Source organism: Candoia aspera, chromosome 16 (genome assembly GCF_035149785.1).
Source record: "Candoia aspera isolate rCanAsp1 chromosome 16, rCanAsp1.hap2, whole genome shotgun sequence".
In the NCBI taxonomy this organism is placed as follows: domain Eukaryota; kingdom Metazoa; phylum Chordata; class Lepidosauria; order Squamata; family Boidae; genus Candoia; species Candoia aspera.
Window position 1 is genome coordinate 12256525 of NC_086168.1, and position 17572 is coordinate 12274096.

General features: G+C 52.4%; 1 protein-coding gene across 3 annotated transcripts in view; it reads left to right on the plus strand.

The window, feature by feature from the left end:
* Positions 1-16298, plus strand: part of RGS3 (regulator of G protein signaling 3) — a 40895-nt gene extending 24597 nt beyond the window's left edge. For all 3 annotated transcript variants that reach the window (XM_063316265.1, XM_063316267.1, XM_063316266.1), the window contains 7 exons: positions 178-309; positions 6065-6715; positions 10243-10313; positions 11868-11969; positions 13381-13442; positions 14308-14474; positions 15048-16298. In XM_063316265.1, coding sequence (XP_063172335.1) covers positions 178-309; positions 6065-6715; positions 10243-10313; positions 11868-11969; positions 13381-13442; positions 14308-14474; positions 15048-15233 — 1371 coding nt within the window. In that variant the 3' untranslated portion in view covers positions 15234-16298. The remainder of the gene's footprint in view (positions 1-177; positions 310-6064; positions 6716-10242; positions 10314-11867; positions 11970-13380; positions 13443-14307; positions 14475-15047) is intronic.
* The last annotated feature ends 1274 nt before the right edge of the window (positions 16299-17572 follow it).

A 17572-nucleotide genomic window follows, 5' to 3' on the forward strand; every position in this document is an offset into this window, starting at 1 on the left:
TTAACTGGCTTTGTTAAAAGGGCTGCTTGTCAGCTGGTATCCCGGGTGGGCTGGCCAACCCATAAGTGAACGCTGCAGCGAGGAAGGTGAGGCCACGGAACTGGTCCATGGTTGAATGTGGGCCTTTTGCCATGCACCTTCCAGACTCATCCTCGCTTCTGTGTCTTTGTGTGCCAGGAGTTGGAGTGTGTGCTCAGCCTGCAGGCTCACTCCAGCGAGCAGAAGACCAGGGTGTGCTGGTGTCTGAGTGATAACATCTTGAAACAGCAGCCACGAATGACTCCGACAGCCCCCCCAGCTGAAAGCAAGGTAAGCCCGGTTGGGGAGGGGCTCTTCTGGCCTGCTGAAATGGTGACGGAGGGAGTCACGTGACTGAGTGTGCTCAGTTAGTGCAAGGGGTCACTGCTTGACTGGGAGCGGCAGAGGTGGCCGAAGAGGACTGGCCTCAGCCCACGAGCCGAATGGTCCGTTAGGGACCCTGGTGTGTGATGGGGGTGCCAAATGGCAAAGGGGGCGCACGGGCCCAAGAAGAGCCCTGCTCTGGTTCAGGTCAGCTCAGCATCAGCAACCCCCTTCCCCCGGTGGTCTGGCAGACGCCTCCCAGGGACTCCTGAAGGGGAGAAGAGAGCACCTTCCCGAGAGCACCTCACTCCCTCGAAAAGAGGTGGCTCCTCCAGCTTGTTTTTGCGCTGCGGTCTTGGGGGAGCGGGCACTCGCCTGTCCTTGGAGGGCCTCCCTGAGCTTGTTTGTCCGGCGGTGGGGGGTGGGGGGGCGGTGGAGAGGAGCTGAAGTACATCTGAGGCCTTGGGCAACATGCAGGCTTTGTTTCTCGAGCCTGGCCAACGCTGAAGGCCGGCCTTTGTTCCCAGGGAGGGTGGGAGCAAGCAGTGCCTGCCTCTGTCCAGCCAATATCCATCCTGCCTCCGGCGCTTTAGAGAATAATCGGAATTGGCTGCTTTCTGGCAGAGTTCCTGACTGCACTTAATCCAACGATGATATGATTTAGGGAGGCCAATAAAATCCTCCGCAAGTGTTGCTTTCTCTCAGGTGCCCGCACACAAGAGAAGGCAGGGCTGGTGAGCAGCCCTTGATAGCCGCCTCTCTGGGTGGCGGCCCCTATTTGGGGACCCCTCCCCTCCCCTCCGACTGGACACCCTCCGAAGCAGCTCCTGCGGTCCAGCCCAGGCAGCTGTCACTTCCTCTCCTGTACTCCTGCCAGCCTCACTGGGAAAGCCAGGCCTGGGTGGCCTTTCTTCCCTTGCCATCCCTTCGGGGAAGGCATTGGCAGCTCCGGGGTACCTGCTTCTTGGCCTGTGAATTGGAAGGGGCTCCAGGACATCTCTTGCCCGGGTACGAGGTAAACACTCGGTCAGGGTCCCTGGATGTTTCTCATCTTGTAGATGTTGCGTTGTGATCATGGACTGCTGTAATGTTTCTTACGGGTTTGTAGTATGCCTCAGTTCCTGCTACCCCCCCCCCCCCCGGTTTCTTAAGAAATTGAACGATATTGCCCATCCCTACTAAGGTTAAAAGAGGGGGGTTTGGTGTTTTGTGCTTAGTCTGGGCAAGAATATTTAATGGCAGTAAGAGAACAGGGTGTGTGGTGATCCTTTCTGAATTCGTGCCTTGTGGAAGAAGCGATGTCGCATGGCTGAAGATGGGGGGCTTAACCCTCATGCCGTGACACTGAATGGGCTTCATCCTTCCTTTGGCCTGACTCTGGTCCCGGCACCAAAGTAAAGGAGGAGAAGCTACTTCTGTTTGCTTGGTTGCCATGCTAAGAAGGCATAATTTCTCTGTGCAGGCGGGAGCTGAAGGCAGGAGGAGCGGGACTGGTCACCCAAGCAGCCTCCAGGGATGCCAGAAGGGATGGGGTGTCTCATGACAGGGATGGGGTAGCTGAGGCAGGAGTGTGGCTTTTCTGCTCGTGCTGTGCTGGTATAACATCTGGAGGGCATAAGAACGTGTCTCACAACATGCCCTTTCTAGGTGGTGGGTGCCCTTTGTGACTACATTGAGCATTCTAAGGCCAAAGCCAGACAAGAGCACTAGGCTTAACCCTCTGCTTAATTTGGCTTAGGTCTGTCAGTCAGTTTGGGCACTTTTTTGTCTCTTAACAGCTTTGAAATGGATATAATTGAACACTCAGTTAAGCATTGCAACCTCATTTACCTATTTGCTACAAATGGTGAAGATGCCATGTGTTTTGGCTGTGCCAGGCCAGAGTTGAGTCTTCTCACCTTGAAACTGTGGACGCGAACCCTTTATTGAAACCAACAGTTTCTGAGCCTATTTACATATTTACCACCAGCATTAATCTTTGGTTGCCCATTGCTAAATTTCTGGGGAAATAGGAAGCAGAAAATTGCACTCCCGATTTTACCAGATTTCATTCTCTTTCCTCATCTCTCCTAAAAGTTCATTCACTGGACAGGGAGCAGACAGATTTTAACTTTCATGTGCTCTGGTAATTTGGGGAGAATATGAAGTGTATAAAATCTACCCCCTGTGGCATCTGCTTCATCAAAAGGCCAACCCTATGAGTCAGGGTTCCATTGCCTGCCTGGCTTAGCTCAGTGGAAAAATGGGATATTTTGTGTACTATCTGTGTCTATTCCAAGGGGAAGTCACCGGGTCCCTTCTGTGATGTGGCACGACGGCCGCTTGAGCAACAGGGTGTTTACATCCCTCTTTTCTTTCTCCTGGCCCCCTCTCCCCATGGGAAGGAATATCTCTTGTAATTTGCTCCTGCTGAGCACAGGCGACATGTTGGAACCTGACCAGCTTTGTTTGTTTCCTGAGCTAAAGCCTTATTTACATCTGAACCTTGGTTGCTCAATCAAGCATTTCGGCTGGTGTGGGACAAGGAGCCAAGACAGGGAACAGGAGCCCTCTGTCAGGGGTGGGTAATACCAGCAGTAGATCTCAATTAGCTTTGGACTCCTGAGAAACATTTGCTGAGGCCTGAAAGTCAGCCAGCTCATTTGGGCAAGGCAATGCTAGTCAAGCGGCTTGTAGAGAAATGGGTGGGGCCACTCTCAGGTTCAGGACTGACAGACTGTAGGTGCTTCTGGCTGCCATTTAAGGGTGAGTGACTTGCAGGTCATGTGATGTGATGTGAGGGAGCGACTACGTGATGTACGACAGAGACACAATCCTTTTCTCAACAAATTAATCTCAAATGTGTGGAGTGTGGCCCCTTGTTGAATCCCTTCCTCTAGGTTCCTGTCATGCAGTAGGCAGGAGTGGCAGATTTGTGGGCAGGACTTAACTGCCAGTTTAAAAAGTTATGGCAGGCTTCCTGCTCGCATTCAGCCCTCTTATTTTCCATCCTGTTTGTGAGCAAATTCTGGGGCTGAAAGGACTCTGGGTTCAGCGATCTCTGCATAGTCAACCTTCAGGGCCACCTGTCTCTGCAACTGCTCCTCAGTCATGGATGGCCCCATGGTCTTATTATAGGACTGTAACTTGATAGAGCAGCATGCTTGGAAGTGCTCCCCAGTCCCAGCAGATGTTAGTACCACCTTTCGGTACCAGAGCTTGCAGTCCTGATTTTCCTTAAAATTTCAGCAGTCCTCCTTTGGAGGTGAGGTTTGCTACCATTGAACTATTTGGGGTCAAAAACTCTTTAATTTAATTCATTCAATTTAGACACTGTCCAAATGACTCTGGGTGGTGTACAATAAAGCCAACAGAATAAAAACAGAATACAATCATTATAAAAGAATAAGCAACAAGAACTGATGGCGAATCCAGCTTACGACACCCACACACCATCTGGCTCAGGCCTCTACCACCCCATCCCAAGGGCCAGGAGAACAGCTGGGTCTTCAGGGCTTTCTGGGATGGCAACAGGGTGGGAGCCGCATGGATATCAGATCTCCTAGCAGGATTTGCAGAAGGCCAACAACACCCCTCTGGGTCATGATATACAGTAAGCACGATGCAGCCGGATGTTTGAAAGGCTGGTAGCTATCAACAGCATTGAAAGTGACTGTGACTGCAGATGGATGGCAAGTTTTTCTAATAGCCTAATGTTGAGTGGAGAGCAATAGGGGGTTTGTGGCTTAAGCACCTTGAAGGATGCAGATCGGACCAGGGCGCCCCCACTCCCCCCTCCTTTGATCCTCCTGTGACCAGGAGAGGCTGGGAGCCTTTGTCAGCCCTAAACAAACTGATGAAAGGAGGAGCAGACAGCAGGAATAACCCTGTTAGGTAGGGAAGTCATCTTCCAGCCCCCCCCGCCCCCCCCCACTCCTTGCTTTCAGGCTTGGGAGGCTCTTGGGAGTTGCAGAGTGCTAGAAGTAGGAGGAGAGGCTTATTACCTAGAGAGCAGCATGTCTGTCCTCAGACTTACTTGCTGTAGAAGGGTCGGCTGCCTGCAGGAAGGAAGCCATACAGTAGTTGTGGCACAGGTACGTGGCTGGGGAACATGGCCTCTTTCTGGAGGCATTGGGTAGGTATTTCTAACATCTGGCACAAAGACCCCCAGAAACAGATGGGTAATCAAGAGAGGGATGGGATGGGACAGGACAGGCTGTATCAGCAGGAAAGAGCTGCGCTTCTCATGGCTTTCTTGTGGAAGGGGGAGGGCCTTTGCAGCCAAGGGACTGTGTGCCAGCCATTTGTTTCTGCTACCCAGCAGAGCTGTTGGTTACCAGACAGGACCTTCTGCAGCGAACCCTCCTTGATGCCATTTCTGTAGCCTGGTGAAGTGTGGGGCGTGGCTCTAGTGGGCCTGAATGGAAAGAATGACCTTTCCGCTGGTAGAGGAAATCTGGGAATCCCTCTGCTGGGCAAGAAGCAGGGGCCTGTGCCGTCCGAAGGACCCTGTTCCTTTTACCAGCTGCTTGACGGGAAGCACGAGCAGATGCTGCATCTCTGCCTCTGAAAGCACTCTCGCCAGTCTGCCTGCCTACGGACCCATCGGGCTGCTCATCCTCTGGGCTCATCCTCTGACTCCTCCCCTTTCAGGGCGAACGTGCTACTGCTGCCAAGGGAAGGAAGGACGGAGGGCCAGGCAAAGGCAGGCCTCTCCGTTCTTCTCAGCAGACCTTGGTACAAAGGGTGAAAAAAGGTGCCTCTCCTCTCCCCCCCGCCCCCCAGCCCATTCTGGTTGCTGCCCAGCAGCTTGCCTTCTCTCTCATTTTCTCCACTTTGGTTAGGGAATATGGAAATACCCCATTATGAACTATTGCGAAGTGCTATCTCTGAGAAGGAATTCATGGGGGGGCATGATTAAGAGAAAGTTTCTGAATTCCTCAGGCTGGGCGGGTACAGAATTTGCCTGCCGGCAAACAGTCCACAGTGCTTGCCTCTGTGGTTGAGTCAGGCACAGGTTGCTTGCAAAGTGGGTGGCTTGACTGCTGTGAGGTTGCAGAAGCGGGCATCAGGAGTATAGGCTAGAAACTTAAAAGACCAGACTGCTCCCAGGCCCTGCTGGGGAGCATCCCTGTCCTACTGCAGCTTCCTTGCCAGTTGTTTCTTTTCCTACCATGCTGTTGATCAGAAAGGGGAGGGCCTTCCTCCTGATGGTCTTTTGACAGTGGTTTGCAAGGCATTGGGCAAAAAAGGTGCCTCTCCAGAAAGTAATTTGGAAGCAGGAGGCTTTTTCACAAAAAATTTGGGAGCAAATACTACAGTATCAGAGGATCACTGCTTGCACTCAGAACAAATGCTGCTGGCCTATTACATGTATGTAAAGTGCAATATATGCTGGCCTGTATGCTGGTTAGTTAATGATCTGTGTCACATTTTTATGGTTCCAAAATATGGAATTGGGCGGGGGGGGGTGTTCTGTGCAAAGTCTGGGGTGGGGGATGGGTGTCTCTGAAGAAATAGTCTTCGTGGTCTCATCAGCTACAGTATGTCCCTTATTTGAAGGAAATGCTCCTGATGTATTTGGGATTCAAGGGATAGGTCGTCCCCATGTACTTAAGCATCTGTTGTTCTAAGGCATCAGCCTCTGCTTCACCTTTCCAGTATTATTTGGCACACTGGAATCTTTCTACCCCATTTCCAAGCACACAGTTGGCCCTTTTTCCTTCCTCTTTGTTTTCCCCAGATGCTTGAGCCAGAAGCTGAGGAATTAGGGGCAGTGCTGTCTGTGGAGGAGGATAACAGCAGCCGCCTCACCTATCCTGTGAGAGAGGACTCAGTAGTGGGGCTGACAGAGGAAGCTGTGGCAGACCTCCAGGGCATCCCTATGGAACAGGGGAAGCAGACATCCCGCCTCGAGGGGAAGGAACGGGCCGTGCCCTGCAACAGCTCTGCTGCCTTTGCAGTCCCAACGCTGCAGGTGGACAGTACTTTTAGCCAAGACCTGACATGCCTCACCAGCCTCAAGCTCAATGGTCCAGTGGAATTGGCCGAGGATGAAGAGGAGGAGGAAGAGGAAGAGGAGGACAATGATGAGGCCTACCTGACCCAGTGGGAGAGGAAACGCTGCAGCTTGTTTGAAACATCAGGGTGCAAGTCAGCTTGCAGCCTGAGCGTGCAGAACTCGCTGCGCCGTCGGACTCACAGCGAAAGCAGCCTCCTCCAGGAGCCCCGGGCTGGCCACTGCTTTGCCTCTGACACCAGCCTGAATTATGCCGAGGTGCAAGGCCCCACCCCTGGCTGGACCCTGCCATCCCCCCAGACCCTCAAGAAACAGCTTACGAGGGATGGGGGCTCCATCCACCAACTCACCCTGCTCTTTGTTGGGAATCGGAAGGTAGGCGAGCTGGAGCATGGGTATGCATGTGTGTGTGTGTGGAGAGGAGGGAAAGCTTGGAAAAACACGCAATCTCCCCATTTCCATATTGGTGCGATGATGGGGGCAGCTGGGAGCACTTTGGGGACAGCTGTGCAAGCAGTGGTCATGGAAGGTTCAGGGTGGGGGTCCTCTTGAGTGTTGGCGCTGTGCCGCTGTCCTGCTGGGTCTGCCAGGCCTTGCGCTACATGTGTGGCTGCCTCCTTCCAGGGATTCAGGGAGACAGCCAGGGCTTGGCGTGAAGGGCTGGGCAAGGCCTTTGGACCTCATGCCTGAGACGTGGGTGCCATGCATTGGCCGGTGCCACAGGAGAGCAGAAGGAAAACTCCAGTGGGCTTTCTCAGGATACTGGGAACCTCAGTTTTCAAGTTTATTTAGAGAGCTGGTTTGAAGAATGCATTTCTAGTCTTTCGAGTGGTGACGACAGATTTGCTGGACCTTCTCAGAAGCAGGTCCTTTTCCATACGATGTGGTCTTCTTTCCTGGCGTCAGTTGGAAGCTACAGAGTTTTACATATATATCACCTTCCATTATTTGTTCTGGATAATGCAAATAGAGCAGCTGATCATCCTGACCAGAGACAAAACTGAGCGATTCTCTTACTCTGTCTAGAATGGCAACTATAGACTCTTGCAGGGCATGGATGGCAGCAGTTAATCTCCCTACATTATGCAGCGGATCCATCGGCTGAAACCTGGCCTTGGTAGGACTCCTGGCCCCAGGCTTCTAAGCATCTAACCCAATTAACAACAGGAAGCTTCAAGAAATGGCCAGTGCCTGGAACTTACCACACTGATTTGCAGATGAGCCTGTAATGTTACAAATGGAAATTCCGCCTCACCCCTCTTAAAAGGGACTAGAAGTCTGCTTCTGACCTCCAGCGGAGGCAGGAGACTTGGCAGGAAGTGCACAGAGACAAATGTAAAGAACAGCTTGAAAGGTTTGCCTGAGAATTAACTTCCTATTCAGTAAAACAAAACTCTTAGGGGGAAAAGGTGAAAGAAGCTGTTAGTAGAGAGGCCCTACCCAAGGGAAACTGATAGACAGTGCTCCCTCCCTCAAAAATGCCTAGTAAATTTTGACTTCATTTTGTTCTGCTCAGCCCTTCATGATCTGAACTAATTTGTTTTGCTCAGCTCTTCATACTATTAGTGTCTATTTAAAATATTTCAGTGCATCAATTTATTTAAAATAATTTATCTCATTTCTGTTTAAAAAGCACATGAAGTAGCTGTTAAAAATGTCTGTGGGATGTAGGATGTTGCCTGAATGTTGCATTGTTAATTGAAGGAAACGTTTTTTGTGGTTCACGTATTTGGAGCACAAATGGCCCAGTGAACCTGTTTGATGTGAGATTTTTTTTTTTGCCTTTGAGTTTGCTTTTTGATGTCTTTGCTGATTCCTTACCGTTGTGGAGAGCGCCATGGAAAGAGAAGCAGACATTTGCGAGCACTGAATGCTTTATGATCTCGCCTGCTCCTCTCAGGTCATTCGTAGGATTCCCATTTTCTAGGCAGAGAAACTGAGGTCAAGGGTGATTGATGAAGTTAACAAGTCCATGACTAGCTGGGATGTAAATCATATAGTTTCATCAGTTTCCACCCTGCCCAGAAGTTCACACAAGCCAGTTTCAGATTGACTGGTTGCATTTGCACAACACACTGAGCCCAGCTAGTATGCATCTTCACAGCTCCTTGGTGTACTTTCTGAAATCTCAACAGGTAGTCGCACCCGCCCAACTTGTCTGGGCTGGGAAGCTGAGCAGAGCCAAGTCTGGTTAGCACTTCCATGGGAGACCCCCTGGCTCAGAAGCAGCAGGACATTCCTATACGAAACACTGGCGGCGACAGTCAGTGGCACCCGGAGCATCTTTAGAAAGCCAGCTAGATGGCAACCCCTAGTCAATCTTGGTTGACCTCAAAAAGTGAGGCAGGGTGGACCTGATTAGCACTTGACTGGGTCTGCCAGGGAAACCCCAGAGGCCAGCAGTTTGAATTGCAAGATAAATGTACAGCTTCCATTTTCAACCTGGCCATTCTTGTTAACAACAGCCTCTCAGTCAAGCTTTGCTCACTTGTCGGGCTGCTGCTAAAGCAGGACAGGAGCAACAGGACCTGAAGTCGATGTGATGCAGCACATGTGAGGGGGCTCTTGGAGGAAGGGGAGGACCCTTCGCAAAACTCCCGGCCTGCTATCTTTCCTCCCCTGTCTTTCCTCCCGAGGAAGGGCTGCCTTGTCTCCATCACCCTCATCCTTAGTTTGCACACACAGTGTGTTCTGGCTGCCCCCTAGTGGGTGTGTCTGAAATGACTGGCCATTCCGAATAGATGCAGGGAAGAGCTCTTTCTGAGGAAGATTGTTGGGCATTTTGCTTCTCTGGTAGAGTTTGCTCCAAAATGCCAAGACATGCTTGCTTGGCTTCTGGAGGGGGATTCAGCAGGTGTGCGTGGCTACCCCCTGCTGGTGGTACAGTGCTTTGGTCTTCCAGAGCAGAAGAGAATTGGGGAGAGGTGGAGTGGCAGGGACAGAGAGTCACAGCACTTCCAGTGTAGGGCTTTGGGCCCTAGGCAGAAAAAAAAGTCTTTCCCATGAGGTGCTCTGAGTAGGATTTATTATACCCATCATATGGCAGGCACGTCTCTGGCAGTAAGCTGTGGACCTTTCCTTAGCTGGATTCATCAGAGGCTCCAGACTGAAGAAGGAAGGAAACTGCCTGGTGCCAACAGAGCTGGCTGTTATGAAATACAGACAAGGTCTCTTGTCATGAGAAGTCCTGCCAGGTTTCGTTCAGCAGTGAAGCAGAATGAAACTGCAGGGACCAGCCCCCTTCCTGCCATTTCCTGTGGAGCCCACACCACAATGTGGACTGTGAGCAGAATGATCCCACGTGCCAGGCAGAATGGTCTGCCTTCCACGCTAGTGAGGCCGATTGTGGTGGCTGCCTGCTGCTGGAAGAGGCCAACCCTGGCCAGCTCTGGTCTGGAAGCGGAGGACACCCCCCCACAACAATGGGAGGAAGCATGCTTGAGCCGGTCTGGCGCACCCAGGAGGCCCAGGAGTGCGTTGCCAGGCAGAGTGCGCACTGGGCCCGATAAAACCCTGGCAGCAGCAGAAGCGTCGGAGAGCTTTGGCTGGCGGCTCTTGGCCAAGGCAGGGTTTCCCACGATTTGTCTTGGTGCCGGGGGTGGGTGGGGGGTGGCACAGCAGAGAGATTCCCAAGCAAGTTCCCCTGGAGAACTGGCAAAAAGGGCGCAGTTCTGTCTGGCAAATACATGCTGTTCTGGAGAGGATGGTTGGTTGGTTTTACAGTGTTTGTAAGCTGCCCCAATCCATTCAGATTCTTGTCAGTGAACAATGAAGTAAGCCAAAGAGAACAGTAACAAAATTATTGAAATTGTAACTCTGTTCATGTTCCTTTGGGTCCCTCTCACTTGAATTATCTGGCTTTTGTCCTCCCCCCCCCCTTGTGATGGTGGTGGCGGCGGCAGCGGCAGCAGCAGACGCCGGATCCTGACGGTGTTTGTGACTCAGGAGCAGCCCACAAGATGAACAAGGCGATGTAAGTGCAATTGTGCTTTGATTGAGCAGCGGGTCCACTGAAGAATCCTTTTCCTAAATGGCCTGAGCGAGTTCCGTGTTTATCTGAGCTGCTGTTAAAGCAGGTGCCGCGGTGGTGCCCCCAGATGGTTTCAAACACACTTTCTTCAGGCCACAGCTCCCGTGGCCAGGAGTTGGGGACTGCAATGCCTGTTGTCCCGAACGGAGGATGGGCTGGGGTCCAAAATGGCTTTAGCCTGTCAGGCCAGGCTCTTCTGTGCTTGTGTGCTGCTGGCACACAGGGTGCCTTCGTTTGCCTGCCTGGGGAGCATCTGCCTTGAGGGGGAGCTTGGTGGGCTTAGCAGGGGACCTGGGACCTCCCACAGGCTTCCTCCTCCTGCTCTGGACACCCCTTAATTCTGGGGTGTAGTGTCTGCAGCGGCGGCAGCTGGACTGACCGCAGCAAGGGGTTGGCCAGGCCCCGCGGAGAGGAACTTGCCTGCTTGTCCCGAACGCCTCGAGGACTGGGGCGGACATGTCGCTGGCTTTGCAGGGAGTGTTGGGCCAGCGGCCTTCGGTGACACGAGGAGGCGGAGGAGGTGCGAGCTGTGTTCCTGCTGAGTCCGGCCGGGACGGGGCGGAGGGCAGAGGGACGGCGCGTCTTCTCCCGCCCAGCCCAGCCTGCCGCCGCGCCGCGGTTCCCCAAGGCTCGAGCGACGGAGGAGGGATCGGGGGCGGGGGTTGCTCCCCGGCTTTCAGGCGCGTCTCCGGACCGGCTCTGTCCCTGCAGCCGAAAGCCAGCGTGGCCTCTTGGCTTCCCCGGCGGAGGGCGTTGAGTCTCGGGCGGGCCGGCGCAGCCCCCTCGGCCCGCCTCCCCCTGCCTCCCGCGCAGCCCCGGCTCCCTTCCCGGGCGGGCTAAAAATAGCCGCGGTTTGGTGTCTGCCGGCTGCGGCGGCGGCGGCCGCCAGAAATAGGAGTCGTGAGTCACACGTGCGGCATCTTCTTCCAAGCGGCGGGCGCGCGGGCGGCTCTGGGAGGCGGCTGGCCGCCTGAGTCCTCCGGCCGGGCCATGTCTTTCTTTCGCGACCCGGGCAGGCCGCCGCCCGCGGCGTTCCAGGCGGAGGGCTTGTTGGGCGCTCCCGGCCGAAGCAGTCGCGGGGCGGGGCCTGCAGCGAAGGCACACCACGAAGGAGTACGTTGGTCCCCCGTCGCACCGCTCGGAAATGCCCCCCCGCCCCCCGCCTCCCCCTCCGGCTGGTTTTCGTTTCTCGTTGGTCTTGCTGCGGGTTTCCAGGGCTGCTCGGGTCCGAGCACGTGCAGAGTGCCAGTCGCTTGTCTGAAAAAAGTGGTGCCTGGAATTAGAGGGTGGGCTTACTGCCTCTTTGGCGGCGTTAAGAGGGGTGGTAACCGCTGCGGCGTTGGGAGCTGGGCAGAGGCACTGCCCCCGCAGGTCCGCCGGCCTGTTCCCGGTTTTCCATTGTACGGCTCGGTCTTCGAGCCGCCTTACTCCCCAGTTCTTTGACCGTGGCTGGAGCTCCTGACCTGGACGCTCATCCCTCCCGGCTTCGCCTTGCAGGGCCAAAGATGTGAAGAACCGATTGGGACTCTTTCGGAAGCGGAATGAAGTCCCGGGGGGCCAGCCGGTGAGCAAGATCGACAAAATGGTGAAGCCTCTGAAGTAAGTGATGGGGAGTAAACCTGACTTGCTCGTTTCTTCTCTCTCTCTAGGAGAAAACTCGCGGGGCTTTGTTTAGTCTTAAATGCTCCCTGACCACTTTCTTCCCAGGCGACAGGGTGGCAGCGCTAGGCAAGTTGCGAGAATGAGATGCCTTTGAGGGTCCATCATTCAGCTTCGTTGCCTTTGGGACTCCAGTGAAATCTGCACGTTCCTGAGAGGGACTGCTGTGGGCCCCACTGCCTGGGAGGTTTGAGATTTGGGGCTTGGAGGAAATGCTCTGCATTGTAGCCCCTCACTGTGGAACAGCTTGCCCTTCCCCCTGCCACAAAATGACAGCCCCAGCACAATAACTTTGAAGAAGGCAGTAAAAACCGCAGGTCTGTTTGGATGGAGAGTTCTGAGGGGCAGGAACACTAAGCTGCCCTGCGCTATGGAGCGGAGGACATGTTGATGTGCGTTTAACTGCAGTAAAGGTATAAAATAGAATGGGATCTTTGCGCTATATTCTGGTATTATAGATAAAGAAAAAAGCTTCATATATTCCGGGTCTTGTGTAATTTATATTTTACAACCTTTCTTATATTTTTATACATGCAAATGTTTCTGAGAAAAAGAATTTTATATAAATGCAAAGTTGGTGCTTGCATTTTTGATTTGCTGGATGGTTTTTAAATTTTGTATACTGGACTTTGCTGTACATTTAATGGAAGTATAAAGTAATAGAAAATGGTTAATGGATTTCTATCTGGAATTTTACATACACGGTGGTGGTGATGATGCAGTCCCTGAAAATAGAAACCTCCATTCTTTAGGAGAAAACTTGATTGAAAAGCTAAGATAGAAGGGGTACAGGCGAGATTACTAGCTTAGTCATATCCATGCCACATGTAGCATTGCCTGCCAGTGGGAAAGATGGTCCAGCCTATTGGGGCACATTTTGACCAACAAGCCCAACCAAAGCCCAATTTTACCCCGGGCACATTTGACTGTTTTGTGCAAGCTGGGATCACTCACTTGCCTGGAGACAGTGCACATTCAGAGAGCGAGAGAGAGAGAGCACCCGCGAGTGATTGGCGTTGGTGAAAACTAAATTTGGCTCTGTTTCCAGGGTTTTTTCTTATCTTGCTCCTTTGCCTATTATTTCTTAATCCTTCTATGTGCTCTGCAGAACATTGCTTACAGCAGAAGAAAACAGTGTGATGGGTAGGTTAAATAAAATAACAAATTTTGAGTTAGTTTGCCCAAAGTATTTCTTTTTGCTCGAGAATTGCTTCCAGTTCTAATGAGGAGAGGTTTTCATAAACTCCTGTGGTGGGGAGTTGTTTTTTGCCAGTTGTTGCATCTTTCCTTGGGCTATTTTGAAATGTGATCATTCAAGTACTCACTCTTCCCTACCTCTTGCCTTCTGTAGGCCACCTCCTGAAGAAGCTCTCAAGTGGGGAGATTCACTGGAAAAGCTGCTGCAGCATAAATGTAAGGAGCCTTTTCTGGTGCTGAGTTTCAAAAGTCAGATTGCTGAAAGTGTTTGAATTAACACTGTCAAAGATCTGACAGCTCTTTTTCTTTCCCCTTTCCCTTTTCTAAGCTGTTGAGCAAGCCCTTATCTGTTAATCCCAAATTCAGATGTTTAAGAGATGGGAATAACCGAAACTTTAGGGTAGGAGTTCCTTCCCTCCCCTCCTGCTCTCTCCCTTTCCTTCTTGGTTCACGGGAGCTTGGTACTTGCCTGGGTCGGCATAGAACTTTTAAAGTACAGTAGATGATAACTTTTGTTGAAAATAATATTGCCAAGCACCTGGATGACTTGACAGCAGAGAATAGCCAAGTATTGCACGCTCTCACTAGCAGCAGGACGCCCAAAGGATACTTTCCCTTTACTGTCCACCTGATCCCCACTGAACGGAAGGTGCAGCAACTCAGCCAGAGGGCTTTTGCGTGCCAGGTGATCAAGCTGCAGGCTTTGTACACATACCTAAAAACAACTTTGCAGCTTCTCTAGGAAGACATTTGTATCTGCCCAACTGTCTGTGTGTCTGTACTGGAGAGGCTTGATTTTAAGAAATCTCTGTGAGTTTTGGAACAGCCTCCTCTCATATCCCCAGCGATACCGTATCAGAAGAACTCCAGATCAGAAGACCCAGCAATCCAACCTCTGATCTGGATACAAAGCCCGTCATGTTTACTTCAGAGAGAACGTGCTTCTTGACATAAAAGTTGCCCATTTGGGTTCCTCTCTCCTGTTTAACTCGTCTGCCAGAGAGGCCTCAGTGCCTGTGTTGCAGAGGCCCCTCCCTGCCTGCAGTCGCAGCCACCACTGTGTCCTCTCGCCCTTGCTCAGACGGAGTGGCTGCCTTCCAGGCTTTCCTGCGCACCGAGTTCAGTGAGGAGAACCTGGAGTTCTGGCTGGCGTGCGAGGAGTATAAGAACATCAGGTCCCAGTCCAAGATGATATCCAAAGCCAAGAAGATTTTCACAGAATATGTTGCTGTCCAGTCCTGCAAGGAAGTAAGTAGCAGAAGGGATGGTTGGCTTTTGCTGGAGGATGAGAACGGTCTGAGTGCTGGTGCCAGCTGGGTTGGGATGCTGGTGATTTGTAGAGAGTCTACTCAGTTCAAGTCTGGAACAGAAAGGACTGCTGAATTTGAAGCAGATTTTCAAAACTGATAAGCTGGGATCCCTTGCTCTACCCCATCAGAATGACAAGGCTGAGGACCCTTTTGGAAAAGAGAGAGACTCTTAAATCGGTTCCGGGTTTGTAATGCGACTTTATCCTGTGAAATCTTGAAAGATGCTGGTGGAGGCATCAATTATTCCAACTTGTCTGCTTTTGCCTTCTGTGCACCGTAAGCTCAGAATAGGTGTGGCAGGTTTTTGAAGCATACTTTATGACTAGATGCTCTAGAGGACATTATGCCACTGCTTAAAAATGAAATTGTCTCCAGCTTAGCGTACGATACAATGAACTGCAATTCTGCCAGCATTTGGCCAGGTACTTGTTCCTCTGTCCCTCTAATGTCACCCTTGAGCTACCTGAATAGGCAGCCTGACAGTGACCAGTGTCTGTACCTCCTGCTCTAGGTCAACCTGGACTCCTATACCCGGGAACACACCAAAGAGAACTTGCAAAACATCAGCCGGGGCTGCTTTGACCTTGCCCAGAGACGGATTTATGGCTTGATGGAGAAGGACTCCTACCCCCGCTTCCTGCGCTCAGAGCTGTACTTGGACCTCATTAACCTGAAGAAGCCTAGCCTTTCACTGTAGACGGAGCTAGGTCTCTCCAGGGTATTTCTGGGGAGCTGTATGTTTACAAATAATTGTCTTTTTGGTTAAGGGATTGTCTAGACAAACAAACCTGTCTTCCCACCTGAAGGGGCCTTGGGGTTAGAGAACTGAGCAGCCTACAACTCCTTCTTCCCACGAACCTGCTTTTTTCCCTGGTACGATGAAGTCCCAGCAACCAAAGCAGCAAAGGATTAGACGCTCCAACCCTCCACTGGAAAATCCAGAGCTTTTCTCCCACCAGGCTGTTCTGGAGGTGGCACGGCTGTAGATTCTTCCTGCACGCAGACCTGTGCTGGGACAAATGTGGCTTTCATGAATGGGATTGCCAAGACTGCTGCATCTTCCTGAGGCCAGGATAGACGGAGGTCACATGCGGACTTTTTGGGGGGACAGTAGCATCTTGGCATGTCTCCTCTTGACAAAGAGCCCTTCTGAATTGTCCTTCCCACTAACGTGGAATTCTCCTGCTTCTCTTCAACGGCCTGAGAGGCATAGTCCTTTCTAGGTTTATTTATTGAAGCCTTCTAGTGGGATACTTGATAGGCCGTGTCTGTGAGAGGTCTTCCTGCTGAGTTTCTTTTTTAATTTAAGTGCAATATTATTTTTTTATTACTCCTACTGCTATTATTTGTCAGGCTCTGGTTTTCTCTCTGACCCTCGGAGTGTCCAGCAAAATGAATGCAAGTCAGTTCTCAGTGTCATTTGGCCTTTAACATCTGCTCCAGCAGCAGAGGTATAAAAAAAAAGGATACTGCATCTTGTTGCAACAGTAGCATACTTTGTAGAGATAGAAGAATAGCCGTATGTTTCCTTGCCGTGTCATAAAGGGATGTGTGAGACAGGAATGCAACTGGGTTTGTATTCGTATCCATGTGACTGTTAATATTTGGGTCCAGAAAGGTTAAATCTCCTCCAGGGAGACATTTGGCCAAGTGCCTGGTTTACTTCTCAAGCCTATCTCTGCAGTTTAAAATATTTCTGTTGGTTTTGTTTTTTTACTACATCATGTCTATTTAGAATAAATAAAGAGACAATGCAAGTTCAGCTGTCTCTTCCTCTTTTTCCTGTTTCTTTGCTGCTGCATTAATTTCCCAGGCAGATTGGTTGTGTTGTCAGGCAAAAATGGGCAGCTATCAAGAAGGATTTTCTAAAAAATATTGAACATGCGCAGATGCTCTGAAATGAGGGATGTAATGTAGGGGTTGGACTAGATGACCTCGGAGGCCACCTCGAACTATGATTCTCCCCACCCACATTCCCAGGTAAGTCTGTCTCAGGTTTCCCCTTTTCCACAAAGGAAACCGCCGCCTCAGCGCCCCCTCCCCCAAGCGCTTCTTGCTTTTCGTCGCGAGGGGCAGATTTGGGGACGGGCCGGCCGCCCCGCCCCGCCCCGCCCGCGGCCCCCCGGCTCGTGCCGCAGCTCCCGCCTCGCCGGCCGCTCGCGCATGTGCGCGCGCGCCCGCGGCCGCCGCCTGACCCCGCGCGAGGAGCCGCTCGGCCGAGGGCGGCCTGAGGGAAGCGCCGCGCCGGATGGTCTCGGGCTTCTGCCCTGGGCAAGGGCTGGACGGGGGGGCCTCCGGGGGCCCTTCGGTGAGATGCTGCTCTTCCAGCTGTTCTCCTCTCCCCGGAGCCAGGCGTTACGTGGGAAGCCCCTCGGCAGTCCAAGAGACCGAGGCCCGCCCGCCGCCCGCGCGGGTAAGCTGGGGCCCGGCGCAGCCAGTTCGGGGCCGCAGGCTGGGCCGGTTTCGCGCGCTGGGCCAGTTTGGCGCCTGGGTGGGGAGCGAGGGGTCCTGCGTAGCTGCCAGAGCCAGAGCGGGAGTAGAGGCTGTGGGGAGCTGCGAAGCGACGCGGCTGGACGGGAGGTGCGATGCCGCTGCTGCGGATGGGCGCTTTGCCGTACCGCGCCTCTCCCTCATGCGCCGCCGTGGCAGACTAAGACGCATCCGGTGTAGGAGTGTTGTACGGATTGTTCGTTCGGTGGTTGCGATTCGCAGCTGCAGTGCTGCGAAGGGAGCTCCCGGGCAGAGTGCGGGTCTGGAGCTGGTTGTCCGCCCCTCCTCCTCCTCTTCGCAGGAAGAGCGGGCCCGGCGCTGCGTCTGGGTGCATGAGACCCTTCGTTGAACTTGTTGGGTTTCTCGGTCCTGAGTTTCAAAGCCACTGGTGCCTCCGGTAAGTAGGCACAGTTGCTGCCTGGAAGAAAGAGAAGACGGGTGCGGGGAGGCCACTTCTTTTTCCTGTGCTCGACACTTGAAATAAGGGAGAAAAGTAATTGTTCTCTGGCAGGTAAAGTATAAACCAGGGAAGAGGTGTTGGAAAAG